Genomic DNA, 16,231 nt, shown 5'->3' on the forward strand with positions numbered 1-16,231 from the left:
GGCGATAAACTTTTTGGATTGAATGTTAAATACGGTCATATAATCACTTTTGATAATGTGGGATATTTGGACATGCGATATCATACTTAAATTATTTTTACTAAACTGAAAGTATTTTTACCGGATTCTCTATTATTTTAAATATATTATAAATGGAAATAGAACCGAGTTATTAGTTTTTTATTCAAAATTATGATTAATTTTGTATATATGAAATATTAGTAGTGTATCGGTAATAAAAACTCTTACAACATTTTTATCTTTAAAATTCTATCCAAAATTCAATTATTTAGCACCATATGTGTCACAATAATACCTATTTGTCGCCTACATGGGCACGACACTTTGCGCGTTCCTAAAAAGGTTAAGGGCCACATCATCATTTAATAATTCAGGGCAATTTTAACTTAAAAACGCATAGAAAGAGGTTTGAACCCCTAAGCTCATGGAATGAATATCACACTTCTTGCCATCTTAACTAGCAATAATTTATGCATGCTCTATTTATCCACATAAATGTATTTAAATGTAGAATAAAAATAACATCCAAACAAAAAAAAAAAGACTCTTATTACTCTTTATATTCTCTTCGATATTCGACATTATATTCCAAATTATTATTATTAAAAAATTTAAATACTTTTTTTTAAAAAAATACTCAAAGTAATATCCCGGGACAACGCCTGGGTCATACACTAGTTCGTTATTACAAATGTAAAAAATAAGTTTTAAAGGCAAAAGTCAATTGTAATGCAGAGTAAATAAAAACTAGATTTAAATAGTACATATTGTGAACTAAGAACCGATAAAGAACTTTCATTAGATTTGTATCATTGATCATTACCGTTGGTCTCTATTCCGGATCCAAAAATTTATTAGACTAATAATTGGCTTTAATTTCTAGTTGATCTAATTTTGAAAACATGAATCTATTAATTTGATTCCTAGCGGACTTGCATTTGAAATTAGGTAGCCCTCGAAAATAACATACACAATTATACAAAGTATAACTAACATTTTGATCGGTTACTCAATAATTGAACAAGTTTGTTCTAGTTCTACACCGATTTCCTAGTTTTAGGAACTGGTTCAATCGATTGCAATTCAAATGTTTTTCGATTAATACAACCAAATACCAAATACAAAAACTTAGAAAATCCTTCATATTTCGAAATTGACACTTTGTGGAAAGTTCAAAATTCAATGATGTTGCATGTAGTCCCCCACTCTTGTTGAAATCATAACACCAACTACCATTCATCCAATTTCTATTCCTATGATCTAAAAAGACCAATCCCATTAGGAAACTTCAAACTTGTAGAATTGTATTTTAGGCATTGGCTCACCAAATCAAACAAATCAACTCAACAACTTTGCTTTTCCTCACCTTCTTCATCTTCCATGCTTCTTCTCTACTAAATCCTTCTTCTAGGTCCGCAAATTTCCGATGAATCCTGGATTTTCCGGCGGAAGGCCGCCGAAAACAACCTTCGACGGCGAAACTCCGGCGAACTCCAGAAAAAAATGGACGAATTTAATGCCGTTTTTCATTGCTTTAGTTGTAATTGCAGAAATTACTTTTTTAGGTCGCCTTGATATGGCTAAAAATGCTGCTATGGTTAACTCGTGGGCGGACTCGTTGTTGCACCAATCGTCGCCGGCTGTTTCGTTCCTCGCCGCCGATGACGGCGATGGCGGTGGTGCGGCGTCGGAAGCGGAGGAAGATGGTGGTTTTTGTGAGAGCTGGTTGCTTAAAGAGGATACAGTGATTTATTCTAGGGATTTTGATAAAGATCCTGTTTTGGTTGCTGGTGGTGATCAGGTTTGTTCGATTTACTTGATCAATTTAGCAATATTTTGTTGTTTAATTTTTATAATTTCGATTGAATTAGTAATTTGTCTGTTTTGTTTGAAGTTATTGATCAAATTTGAGTTGCAAGTTTAGTAAATTAGGGTTTTTGAAGTTTTAATTTGCTTGTTATTTTGGAATTTAGCTGTTATGTTTAATTGGTGGATTTATGTTGAAGGAGAAATGTACAATTGGAAGCAATTGTTCGACTTGTAGTCAGATGTGGCCAAAGAAACAGGAAAATTCATATCTCCAATGATGAATAGGGTTTTGGGAGGTTGATGGTTAGGTGTGTTAGTTTGCCCATATGCTGTGTTTGAGTCCAGATATATATATGAATATATCTGGTTTAGGCTTCTCCTTTTCCTCTGCGAGTTTTGTTTGTCATTAATGTCCATCAACTTATGGGGCTAGCTCAATGAGTTTCCAGTTCTCTAGGTTTCCATTCAATATAGAAACTTTTGCTTGGATTTCTGTAATGAACCTCCAAAATTGCATATAACTTAAGACCATGGAAACTTGTTTGTGGCCTCAATTTGATCCTTTTGCTACCCTTATTTTCAAAGCTTATAGCTCAAGTAAAATGGAAATCTGGTACAAGTTGTGAATGTATCAGAATACTGGTAAAGACTGCTCTTAATGACCTAAGGTGAGTGCCTTAGTACACATAGAAATGCAAGAGGAGATTGGCGTTTTTCTAAACTTAAGAATGTTCATACGATGGGATGTATTGATACAAAATATCTTTGAGTGACTTGGGTCCATCAATATCTACCCTCCCTCCTTATCATACATTCCTACCCTTCTTTCTAGTCTACTACTTATGAGAAATTGGTTAAGTGAGTGGATCTGATGGGCATACTATTGTCTCAATATGTTGGGAAATTTTATACTTCAGAAGAAAAAAATCTGCCAAATTAAGGTTGCTGACTGTAAGAATGACTCACCTACTCGCCTATCAAGGATCTGTTTGGTGCACAAGGGAAAGGCATGCCTGTTTGTTGTATTTGTCACTTAAGAAGATCCAAAGGGAAATTGTTAGCTGCCTTTTTTATTTCCAAAAAAAAAAAAAAAATGATACCTTGACTTCAATAGTCCAAAGTTATATGACTAAAATATCAAATTTGATTTTTGCTGAAAGGCAAAACTGAAAAGATTTGCAGTTCGAGACAATGGAATTTCAGATATTGATTTGAGCTCCTTTGATCTGATATGGTTTTATTTGGAGTTGGAGATTTATTGATCAATGACTTGATGATAATAAGTACGAGTACATGATATGTGAATTTTTATAAGCTGGGTGAAACTCTGCTCCACAAAATAGAAACAGAATCACTACCACAGAACCAGATTCCAATTTACAAAATTAAGTGGTGTTTTAAATTCTCTTATTTCAACTGAACTGCTTGGATGAGTTGGATCCGGTTTGTCCTGTGACTGTCAGAAACATGGAGATGGTTAAGTGCCCCCCTCCCCCCACCCCCACCCCCACCCCGCTGTTATGGTTGTGAAAACTAAATGTCTTATGCTTCCTATTCTAAAAGTGAATACCAGGCTGATTTTCCTTGTAACCTTTTTAATGTTATGCTGTTTTATGAGCTGATAGTTTGTCTAGGGACTGTGCTGTTTCCTCATTACTTACTAAGATTTGGTTTTGTTTGCTATGCCTTGGTAAATGATAATGTCATATCATCAATCAGTCAACCAGAGATTAATTTTAACTTCAAGATGTGATTTGCCTACATATTTTGAAACTATGATGAGATGCTTTTGGCCCACATTGTCTTTTTGTTCCTCATTTAGGAGTGGAATACTTGCTCGGTGGGATGCAAGTTTGGACAGGATTCTGGTAGGAAACCAGATGCTGCATTTGGTTGGCCTCAAGGGCATGGAACGGCTAGTGTGCTCCGTTCAATGGAATCAGCTCAGTATTATGCAGAAAACAATATTGCCAATGCACGAGGGTAGGTAAGAACATGTGTTTTCATATATGATGAAGTACATGTAGATTTAGCATCTCTTTCCTTTGCCACCTCTGTGGAGTATGATCCTTCATGCATGCCTATAATACTAGCATTGTAGGCAATCTAGTCATATACGATAATGCATATCATATCCTTATTCAGCAACATATTTCTACCAATGCTGTATTGAGTTGGATGCTTCTTGATCCCTTTATTATGTTTGGGTTGCTCTGTGTCAGGAAGGGTTATGACGTCATTATGACCACTAGTCTGTCATCTGATGTTCCAGTAGGATATTTCTCTTGGGCAGAGTATGACATCATGGCACCTGTGCAACCAAAAACCGAGAGTGCTTTGGCTGCAGCTTTCATCTCTAATTGTGGTGCTCACAACTTTCGTTTGCAAGCACTTGAAGGTCTTGAGAAGAGTGGGATGAAGATAGATTCTTATGGTGGTTGTCACCGTAACCGAGATGGAAGAGGTTTGTCAAATCAAGCAAATTTATCTTGTTTTATGTCTTCTATCTTTTTATTTTTATTTTTATTTTTTATTTTATTTTTTATTTATTTACTTATGATGCTGCAACCCTTCACTTTTATCAATTAAAAATCTAGGCACCTTAAGGCGCTTCTCATGCAATAGGCATTTCTATTGACACTCTTTTAAATTACCATCTTCTTAAATCTTTATTGGAAAAAGAAAAACTTGATTTGTGGTTTTCAATTTTTTTGATGATCAGTAATATTATTCATTTCTATAAAAAATTTGGTGATTTAGGCATAGAGCTTCTATCTTATTCTTTTATTTTATTTCTCAAGTAATAACGTATGATAGAGGGCTCCAATTGGCAGCATCTTCTTATTCAAAAATTTCAGTTGAAAGCCAGATTTTGATTTTGGTTACCTGGCATGTAAAATATTCTTTATACTTTGATATAAGAAATGCATACATTGCTTTGCACCTGGTGCTAGATTCCAGGTGTATTGTCACCTCTGTCTAATTCATACCTTTTTAAATGTTGCTTTTGAAAAAAATTAAATGTTGCTCCTTGTGACAGTTGGATGCCAATTTTGGTGTATTCGTGGATGGTGGTTATTGTGCATATTTTGATGTCATTGGCTTCCCAAATTGATTGTCAGATACAGAGTACTAGAAAATGTTTCATGCTAGATAACTACGAATCTCTTATGTACTTGCCTTTTAGTCATTTAATAGAGATCCCATAAATTTCAAATTCTTCATCATCTTGCTTAATTTGTATTACCATCTGATTAGTGACTTAACAAAATCTTTTTATTAATATTTCAGTTGACAAAGTTGAAACATTGAAGCGGTATAAATTTAGCTTGGCTTTTGAAAATTCGAATGAGGAGGACTATGTCACAGAGAAATTCTTCCAGTCCCTTGTTGCTGGTATGAACACTGATCTTCAACATCTGGTGCTTTGTATGCATATAGATACTTGTTTCATGGCCACTGCTTCTGTGTATCTGAGATGTCCAATTGAAGGAAGTCAATTCAAGTTTTGAACTGTTAAGTGCGCTCAGTGTGAAGGATAATGTAGATAGTATCTATTTTCTACCTGAGAAGATTCCAATATTAATTGCAACTATCTGTCACCATCCTTTCATTCCGAGCCAGGGAAATGAAGTTTGTTTCCTCCTAAACTTCACTTATAGGCTCTCAACAAAAACCTCATTCATCCTTTTATGTCTTTGTTTCTTCTAGAAAACAAGTATCCTTTGGAAGACTTTTGATGATATTCTTTATGGTGTATTGAAAGTGGAGCTATCTTTCCCTTGATTTTGTATACTTGCAAAAGATTCATAGTCTAACTGTGTGGTTGGGTGAAGGAAATCTAATGCAGGCAGCATGGAAGGCTGATGTACTAGAGAGGCTGATGTACTAGAGAGAGAGAGAGAGAGATGAGGCGGGGGGGGGGGGGGGGAGGGAGCGAGAGTGAGAGATATTTGATTACTCTGATCATCAATACAGCTTTAGTGCTTTCCCTTAAATTTAATTTTCTCTATTAAGTTGATCTGAATATTCAAATTTTCTAGAAGCTTACCTGCCTCTTAAGTCTTAACAACTTTATAAATAAATAAAAAATAAAAAAATAAAAAAAAAAGAAGAAAATTGATAAGAGTGGTGAAACTCTGAGTACTCCACTGTGATTCTATGCTAAAAGTTCTCGACAATGACTCTTGACTGAACTGGGAATGATTAACATGATGCCTTGCGTCAGTGTTAGTATATTGTTGATTTGTAAATTCTGAAAGCTTATTTAAAGTGGCAAATCCGCACATGGTTCAAGTGCGGATTTAGTGAAAGATAGATTATGTGACACTTGGAGATGGGTCATAGTCACTTGTTGGTAGCTATTTTAGCTAATAGTGAAATTATAGTGTTTTTACATAGTTGTCTCCCCAAATCTGTTGGCTTTCATGTATTAGCTGGTCAATAGCCTCTCTAAGACAAGTTGATGCTTTGTCATGTGGGTTCTAGATGATATTGGACTACCAGTGAAGTAGTGAGAAACTGATCGATGGGTCAGGGTTTTGGTGGCTGCTATTGAGGAATATGTTTTGACCTTTTTTTTCTTTTAAAATATAAAGCCTCAAAAATGATGAAGTGAAAATTAAAGCTTTTTTTTTTTTTTTTTGAAGCAGAAGTGGAAATTAAACTATGTAGTGAAATTACTATCTGTTAACCACACGTTTCTGTTATAATATAATTAGAGATTGCTCTTGTTGATGTAGGGACAATTCCTGTTGTTGTTGGCGCTCCAAATATTCAAGACTTTGCTCCTTGCCCTGGATCAGTGCTGCATATAAAGGAGCTGGAAGATATTGATTCAGTTGCCAAGACTATGAAGTATCTTGCTGAAAACTCTGTTGCATACAACCAGTCATTGAGGTACACTTATTTGTTTCTCATATAGTGGTCTCACAGTCACCGGCTCATAGCTGTAATGTTGCAGAAATCTGTTTAGTATTTTGAGAATTTTGTAAGACATTGGCTTTCTGTTGGTAGGTGGAAATATGACGGCCCAAATGACTCTTTCAAGGCCCTAGTTGATATGGCTGCAGTTCACTCATCATGCCGCCTTTGCATTCACCTGGCAACTAGAATCCGTGAGGATGAAGAGAGAAGAACAGGATTGAAGAAACGTCCTTGCAAGTGTTCTAGAGGCTCAGAAACTATTTATCATATATACGTAAGGGAAAGAGGCAGATTTGAGATGGAGTCTATTTTCCTTAGGTAAGGATTCATTTTGCTTTTGTTTTTTAATTAAAATTTTAGCCTCATTATTGCATAGTAAGAATCTCTCTGTTGTAATTTTACCTTCTTATTCCTGCCTTGCGTAAGTTAATATGGGTTTTGTCTTACATTCAACATAGATCTCTAAAATCTGATCATTATCATGTATAGTGTGAGTAAAGCAAAACCATATTACAAAAAACTAGTATTCCTAGGGTATTGGACTGCAATGCTATTAACTGGAAGAATCAATGGCTTGAGGTGTTTGTGGTTAAACATTTGGGATCAGGCAATTTTTATTTTTGGCGGTTGATTTAGAGTGATTATGTTCTCATTTTTATTGTTTATTCCTGAGGATTAGGGGCTTGCATCTTGTCAATCTTGAGCAAGGAATCAATTTAATAATTATTTACTGGTCATACCTTCATAGAAATAGGTCGATTTAGTGGTCTTCCCTATGCACCAATTTGTTAAGTTAATGATTTGTGGAGAGAAACAATATCAAAAACTCTTATGATCATTCAACAATTTTGCAATAAAACCTGTAGTTATCGTATCAAATGGAAATATATATAGGATATTGATGCATGCTCTTAGTCTATAATATTGTATGGATTATTGCATATTATATAACTGTATTCTGTAATATAAAATTACTGGAGTGATAATAGTTATTGGGAAAATCTACAGAAGAATATAGGACAGCAAGGGTTGTCTACATGAACTAGTATTTTATCGCCCGTGCTTGTCAACTTGGTCCTCACCCTCCATTTCCCTCTATCTACTGTTGAACGTTCCTGCAAACCTAAGTTTACCAAAAAAAAAAAAAGAAAGAAAAAAAAAAAGTAGAACTATATTAATTTGTAGGTTGAAAAGTAACTCTTAATCCTCAATGTTTTTGTGGAAGGCCTGTAAAACACTGTTTAACAAAACGTTATTTACAATGATAAAAAACACTTATCTTCCTTGGACATCCATATGTAGATCTGTTCAATAACCTATTATATCCAGTATCAAAAACCCCCATGGTAATGAAATGTTAAAGAAATGTCATGTAAATGTCCTATAATTATACGCATGAACAGAATTGACTACAAAACAAAACAGGTCTTATCAAATATTCATACCACTTGAACTCTTTGAAGACTTAGTTATCACCCCCCCCCCCCTTCTTTTTCCTTTAAAAGAATCAAGATTTGAACTTCTTTTTTAAAACATGGATGGCTAGATCCTACTACTAATGTGGAATTCCATCAAACTCAAAAAGGGATGTCGCTCTCACCTGTATACAACAGATGACAAGTAGTGAACTAGTTGAAGATAAAATAAGCTTTAGATTAGGCTGTTGAATCATGCATGACTTTAAAATATCAAGATTGATAAAATGATAAGTGTTGCTTAAAATGTAAGGAATTTCCATTAGGTTCCACGTCTTGCAGCATTGCTTCTTTGAGTGGCACGATCCTGCAAATATCCAACCATCAGAGATGGATTCTCAGGCAAACTTTCATTCTTGACCAGTTTTCACTTTAAATTTTATCACCTTATTTCAGGTCATCTTAATTTGAATAATGACTAATCAAGTAATCATTGCAGTTTGATGGTTATTACTTAGTAGAACCTAAGCAGGTGCTTACAGATGATGATGGGCTCTATATGAGCTCCCTTGACCCTCTTCCCCCTTCCCCACTGCTTCTTTTGCTCCATCCTCGTTATATTCCTGTCATAGAGTGGCTCCGTTGATGTTAATGTGACAGTAGTGTTGATTCTTTAGTTGATGGCTGCGTTTTGCTGTTGAAAAATTATGTGGGCAGGACTGGAGTAGTTTTTATTAATTGATGATTGAAATCCTGCCTTTACTGACAATAGAATATGGTAACGATATTGTTACTGTTAAATTCTAAGCCTTACGAGATTATTATTTTTATCTAGAATAAGCATGATCCTTCTAGGTCCAGTTTGTTTGCTTGCTTGAATCTTAGGATCTGCATTTTTGTTGTGTGTAAAGACTGGAGATACACATGCAAACTTCAGTCCTGCATTACATGAAATAGTGTATGTAAAACATAGTTTTCCATTCACCATTATTGAGAATTTGAGACCTATCTTTGAGAAAATCAAAGAAAACTGTTTTATTAGAGCACAAGAAAACCTCTGTTTTATATAATTTATGTTCTTATGTATAGCATATAGCTGGACATGAGTTGTGTAATTCCTCTGTGTTTTTATAATGTTATTTCATTTGCTATACTTAGTATAGTTGCATACTTGTATTTGATTTGCATGGATTAATTTGAAAAGTTGCCGTGCAGGTCTAACAATTTGACGATGGAGGCCTTGGAGTCTGCAGTACTGAAGAAGTTTAGTTACTTGAGACATGTGCCTATTTGGAAACTTGAAAGACCTGAAAGTATTAGAGGAGACGAGCTCAAAGTTTATAGAATATATCCTCTTGGCATGACACAGAGACAGGCTTTGTATACCTTTAAATTTAAGGAGAGTGATTTTAGAAGTCATATGGAAAACAATCCATGCTCTAAGTTTGAGGTCATATTTGTTTGAGTAGATATGTATTTCCAGTTTTCAACCTTGAGGGTGAGCATCAGGCGATGCTGCTTTTATACTATAGTTATAGTTGATACTCGTAGAGTCGTAGTCATTGACTCTGTTTATTCATGACAGTGGGGGGATCCACGTCTAGTCGTGTAGCTAATTGACTAATAAGTAGAAATGAAAAAACCTCACTGCCTGTTGTATTGGTTGCCAGTGGCCTGGTGGATACTGTTCGCATTTGGAACTTGAAGGTTATTACAAGATACAAGTTTTGAAGGAGCCCTTGATAGTTCATTTACCATGCACTAAACAATCAAGCCGACAGTTCAGCAGAGTTTTGTGCGCGCTGAAAAGTGCTTTTTTTGTGCTTTGGATTGCAGGCTCACAGCTGAGTTTTTCACTGACTCGTCTGTGTTGATGTCGGTTTTGGCTAGTTCTGCTTTTGAAGCAATTTCAATCAAGTTTCCAGATGTTGAAAAATTACCATCTGGGTACTGATTTTTAATTTTATGTACGGCTAATAGATCTAAGGTGCATGAAGTTCATATTAGAGCAGTAGCTTGTAGCCGTTGTAGGAATTGATCTAAATTTTCTTCAGTTTCTTAGTTCAGCCGCTCTTGGAAGGTTTTTCTTACCTAGTTCAAGGAGAATAAACAAAACCCATTTTTACGTTTTCATTGGTTTATTTTGAGTTTGACTTTTGCACTTTTTTGTTTCTGAATACTTGCAATAGTTAATTTTTGCGCTATAAATACATGAAATTTGACCAGATTTTCTTACTGATATGTAAAAATCAAATGTTACTGTATGTTATAACTCTTTGTCCCCCACTATAGTACCATGGGAGAGGCACAAATTTTATTTTATTTTTACATATTACTCTGTAGAAAGCATAGTCAAAATTTTAATTTATTGCGAAATGGTTTGTAAAATATGATAGTACTCCCAGTGGCGGATCCAGGATTTCCGAGATAGTGTGTCACCATCAATTATTGATCATTTGTGAAAGTACAATTTTTTTTTTCCATGTCTTGTTCATAATTAATTTCAATCCAAAACTTATATGTATAAAATATATACATATGTATATATACATACATATACCAAATTGATTTCAATCCAAAAATAGGACACAAAAATTCATATCACAACCAAATACAGTACTTAAGAATTCAATTTTACAAGTCGAAAATACTACAAATAACATGTTATAAACCAATGGTACAATAAAATTATTATATTGAATTAACTTTATGATTTTTTAGTTAATTGATAAGCTTTATGGGGAAATATTAAAATTGGTTGTACAAATATAAGATATAAAAAGGGAAAAAAAATTATTAAAAAAGTATACAAAAAAAAGTGAGATAACTTAAAAGACCAGTTATTAAATATAACTGGTCTCTTTAATGAAACAGAAAGTAACGCAAAAAAAATTGTGAAATGCAATAGCAGCATCAAAGAGACCTCTTATATAAATAACAGGTCTTTAATATATAAAAAAAACACACCAAGTCTTTTGTAGCAATAGCAGCATCAAAGAGATCTCCTATCTTAATAAGCGATCTCTTTGATATTGTTTGTTGTTACTAGGAGTATCAAAGAGACCCCCTATCTATAATAAGGGGTCTCTTTGATATTTTATTTTTTAAAAAAAATACTGTGTCACCGGACCCACTATGACTAAAGGTGGGTCCGCCCCTGAGTACTCCCATCATATTTTTTTAAGCGAAACGCTTCTCTTGTACATGTATGTCAATACAAACTTTGACCAATAATATCTTTAATTATCAATAATTAAAAATTATAACAGTTGTATATAATAAACTATTCATTTAGACAATTCCAACAATTAACTTATGTATAAGAAAATACTTCCCCCCCGTTTCAAAAAAATTACTAGTACGTACAACACTTTGACTAAAAAAGTAAAAATATTTTGGGCAAAATGTTACATTTTTATGCAACGGATGATGTAATTATCATGTGGCAGGTTCGAAATTGGAAATAGTAGTGGACACACCGATAAAGATGTACATTGAATTGAAGATCGCACAAAATGCAAATGGAAAAATAAAAACAAAAAAAATAAGAAGGGAGTATCAATAATCGAATAATAATAGAAGTGATCAAGTCGTGTAGGAAGGTGTTCTGGCTTAGACAGGCCAAGGTGAAGGAATAATAATATAAATGTAATAGCATAAATGAGCATTATTTTCTTTAAACTGATCTTATTATTTTTATTTTTTGAAGGGGCCGCATAGCCTAAAGGTTATAAATTATAATTTACTATGTTATATACAGTATATATAGAAAGAGTTGTATGAGGAAATGATACAGCCATTCAAGCATTAAATTAGTAACTAACTATAGAATTTGAAATTTCTATTTAGTGTTGAGTTGAACAAAATGAAGAGGGTTTCAGCCAAACTCCTTGGTTTTGCAGTTTTAGCTATTTTGTTCATGCTCATGAGTTTCACAACAGGTTAGTTTTTTATTCGGTTTTGTATGTATGTATATATACATATAATACCTCCGTTAAATATTAGTTGCAACTTTAAGGTATTGTTTGTGAGATATAAAATATTCCAAAGTTATTGCAGTTAATATTTACGGAGGTAGTATATATATTTGCTTGATTTATTTGCACTATTTTTGAAGCTTATCGGCGTTTCTATTGATTGTATTTATGCGCGCAGCTGATCCGGTGCTTGGAACAACTACTTCTGAAGAAACGGCGGTTAGATATGACATCGAAGTATATATATTTGCTTGATTTATTTGCACTATTTTTGAAGCTTATCGGCGTTTCTATTGATTGTATTTATGCGCGCAGCTGATCCGGTGCTTGGAACAACTACTTCTGAAGAAACGGCGGTTAGATATGACATCGAAGTAGAAGAAGTGGTGATAGTCCGACCAAATATAGAGACCGAAAACAAGAATAGAAAGATGATTTTACAACAAACAGATAGTCATGTTCAAAATAAACAAGACGACGTCTCAGTAACTACTATGGTCTATGGAGAACGTTTTAGGGTGTGCAAAAATATGGGAATATTGTAACCCGATCCCATTTATTGGACCTTCTTGTTGCTCAGGATTTTCTTGTATGATTGTTGCAGGCGTTGCTGGTGGTTTTTGCAATTAAGATCTACAGCACAGTACACATATAGATATATACTTGCTCTATTTCATAAAAATTGCAACACTTTGTCTAAAAAAACTCGCACATTTTTAGTCAAAGTGTTTGTAATTTTTTTAACAGAGTAAGTATATGCACGTAACTTACTATACCATTGGGCTCATTTCTAGATTTTAATTTCTTTGATTTGATTGTATTTTTCTATTTTATGATGCGTCGTTCGCTTGCTTGATTTTCTGTTTTATGTTTGTTTAGTAGACAAGCTAATTAAGCTGGCAAAATGTAAAATGTGTGAGGATGTAATAGTGTGTACGTTTTAATATAAATTTCTGATACATGTCTTATATGATTCCTAAACCTTTTGTCAGAGAGCTTGTTATATACTACCTTCAATTCTTATTATTTACAACAAAAGGGTATTATTAGTGAGACATAAAAAATTCATTTATTGCAAATAATAAAAAACGGAAGTGGTAGCAAATATCTAATATATGCTCTGTAAATAATTTATTATGGTCCATCATAATACTGTACAATGCATAGTATAGGAGTACATGATTCATGATCATGATTAGCCAAACACACAATTATATATTTCCTCCATTCTTTTTTACTTGGCCTAGTTTAACTTATACAGTATTCAACACTCTTCCTTTGACAATCTTTTGTGAGTTACATGTAAGGAAAAATCATATTTATGTGGGATTCTGTTAGATTCATCTCAATAAATATTATTATATTATATAAATTTCATACACCCTGTGTTCCTAAATAATTGACACAGTTAAATTAAACTTGACACACATGTTAACGCACTAGTTTGACATTGAATAATGAATATATATGATTAAATATTTGTAAAATATATATATATAAAAAAAAAGTTAATATTATGAAACTTTATAATAATACGAGTACTTATTTTTAACAATAATATTTCATGATAAAAAAAGTTTGTTTTTAATACATTACTAAATAACGATGGACAAAATTAATATATGAATAATGAAAAAAAAGTCAAACGTGTTAATTATTTAAGAATGGAGGGAATAATTTTTACTTATTGAGAATTAAAGTTATTATTGGGAGTCAAAGTCATGCACGCATTAGCAAACGTAATAATTAAAAACAGGTGAAGTAAAAAAGAACGAAAGAAGTATTACATATAGATTAAAAGCTTTAATGTGAAAGTAATTAATTAAGCAGATGACAAAGTACACAATTTAAAGCAAGAAAGACGAGAGATAAGCTCAGCTAAACATTCCGTTGTTCGAGCTACGGCATCTTGGTGGTTCTTAATGTTATACTCCGTACTTCATATATTTTACGCTGTACAAACAGCTCTATCCCAAAATGTTGCTGAAACGCAACTGGTACCCGGACAACACCTCCATAAAAAACTACATTCCTCGCCTAGTACTGCGCATGTTTTTATAGCCACCCCGGTATTACTTGCTGTAACTTCTTTAATAATTTGTGCATCTAATCCACCAGTATTTGGTTGCATAAACATCATCTTTGTTTTTCGGTTTCCTTAAATATGATCGATTTTTGGTTGTTCGACTATCACCACTTCTTCAAATACAATCATAGGTCTTTGGTCAGAAGTTGTTGCCATCTTTTCAACCACCGTGGCTGCATAATGTAATTCATATATGTATAATTTAGGGTATGTATTACAATATACGAGTATGAAAACTAAAATCAATTGGTGATTATTGAGATAGGAATGTATATTGTGATATGATATTATGAGAATAATATCATAAGAGATATTATTGTGAAAAGATATATGTGATATATTGGGATAGATTTAGGAACACTACAGGAAATTTGGTTTTTGGCAACGACTTTCGCTTGTTATCCATGATGCCGTTACCAAAGGTATTTGCAACGAATTACTTTCGTGGCCAAAAATAGTTTTTTCGCTACAACATTTTTGTTGCCAAATCTTAATATTACCTGATTTGTGGTTTGTAGTTTTTCGCAATTATAATAGTTGTTGTTAAAAATATTTTTACTTCAGCAACAACAAATTTTGTAGCGGAAATTATTTCTTTAGGACTGTACTTAGAATTTTTTCGCAACAATAATAGTTGTTAAAAACATTTTTACTTTAGCAACAACAAATTTTGTTGCTGAATTTTTTTATTTTTTTTTTGGACCTATACTTATGCTACATACAATTCAACAAAAGTTGTAAAATTAAAATTTGATGATAAATTATTGCCCATTAAAAGATAAAATCTTAATTTTTTATTGATTTCGCTTCAGCAACCGTTATAACAATACAGTATATAACAATAAAATCAATTTCATATATAACCAAATGTTACATTATATATATATATATATATATATATATATATATATATATATATATATATATATATATATATATATATATATATATATATATATATATATAACAGACTAGTGTTTAATTTGATAGGAAAAAAATACAACCATTTAAAAATAAATGGTTACTCTCCACTTGAAGCCTTTCTTGATTACCATTGAATCTATAAATATTCCCATCCTGAAATATACAAGAAAAGCAATTAAAATACTCCCTCTACATTGCATATTTTTAACACAGATTTGAACACAATTAAAAGTATAATGATGATGTTAATAAGTTCAATACATTGATGCATAAACTACTTCAATCTAGCTATTTCAAACCCTATCTATCGTTTTCTAATAATACTACATACTTTAATCTATTTCTAAAAAGTATAAGATTTTTAAATCAAACTCATCAAATTAAGTTTTTTTTTTTCGACAGCATAAAACTCATCAAATTAAGTTGTTTAATGTTATCAACCACACACATATTAATGGCCTTTATAAATCAAATTACCCATGAACAAAAAAGTGATAAAACCCCAAAAATCTATGTAATAAAAATTCCAAAAAAAGATATTAGACATGATGAATATGGTGAAATTCATTCTTGTAAAATGCATGATTTGGTTCAAGAAGTCGCAGGAAAGGAGTCGTACTTGATGGAGGACACCAGCAAAAGACCTGATGGAAAAACTCGTCATCTCGCTGTAAAGAAAGAGATGATGAAGCAAATGCAACGACCCCTGATGCCTCCTCATTTTCCGACTCGTCTTCAAGCAGCAACGACAATAATTCAGCTGGCGGTGATGTTTTCGATTCAAGGATATTAGAAATAGACAGTATTCAATTAATGAAGTCCCTTTTCGGGGAGTCTATACGAAGCATTGATGAGCTCATATTGCATGATATGGAGGTGGAGAGTTTGCCAAATCATGTGTTGATTATGTTATGGAACCTTTCCACTATTTGCTTACCTACATTATAAAATAAAATTCAAAGTCTTTGGGGAAATTATGTACTACTGTACAACATTAAGTTTTAGGGTACTCCATATGTTTTTATTTTTTACTGATTTGGTACATGATATTATTGTTATTGCACATTAAGATC

At 32.9% G+C, this 16,231-nt stretch overlaps 1 protein-coding gene across 1 annotated transcript; it reads left to right on the plus strand.

Annotated features, from left to right (window-relative positions):
• The first annotated feature begins 1,113 nt into the window (after nt 1–1,113).
• LOC110698592 (putative fucosyltransferase-like protein) lies at nt 1,114–10,348 on the plus strand. The gene is made up of 7 exons (XM_021876052.1): nt 1,114–1,822; nt 3,653–3,813; nt 4,053–4,294; nt 5,122–5,226; nt 6,573–6,729; nt 6,847–7,074; nt 9,387–10,348. The coding sequence occupies exons 1-7, from the start codon at nt 1,448–1,450 to the stop codon at nt 9,634–9,636; spliced, it is 1,518 nt and encodes a 505-aa protein (XP_021731744.1). The 5' UTR covers nt 1,114–1,447; the 3' UTR covers nt 9,637–10,348.
• The last annotated feature ends 5,883 nt before the right edge of the window (nt 10,349–16,231 follow it).

This window comes from Chenopodium quinoa, unplaced genomic scaffold (assembly GCF_001683475.1).
Source record: "Chenopodium quinoa cultivar QQ74 unplaced genomic scaffold, ASM168347v1, whole genome shotgun sequence".
NCBI lineage: Eukaryota > Viridiplantae > Streptophyta > Magnoliopsida > Caryophyllales > Amaranthaceae > Chenopodium > Chenopodium quinoa.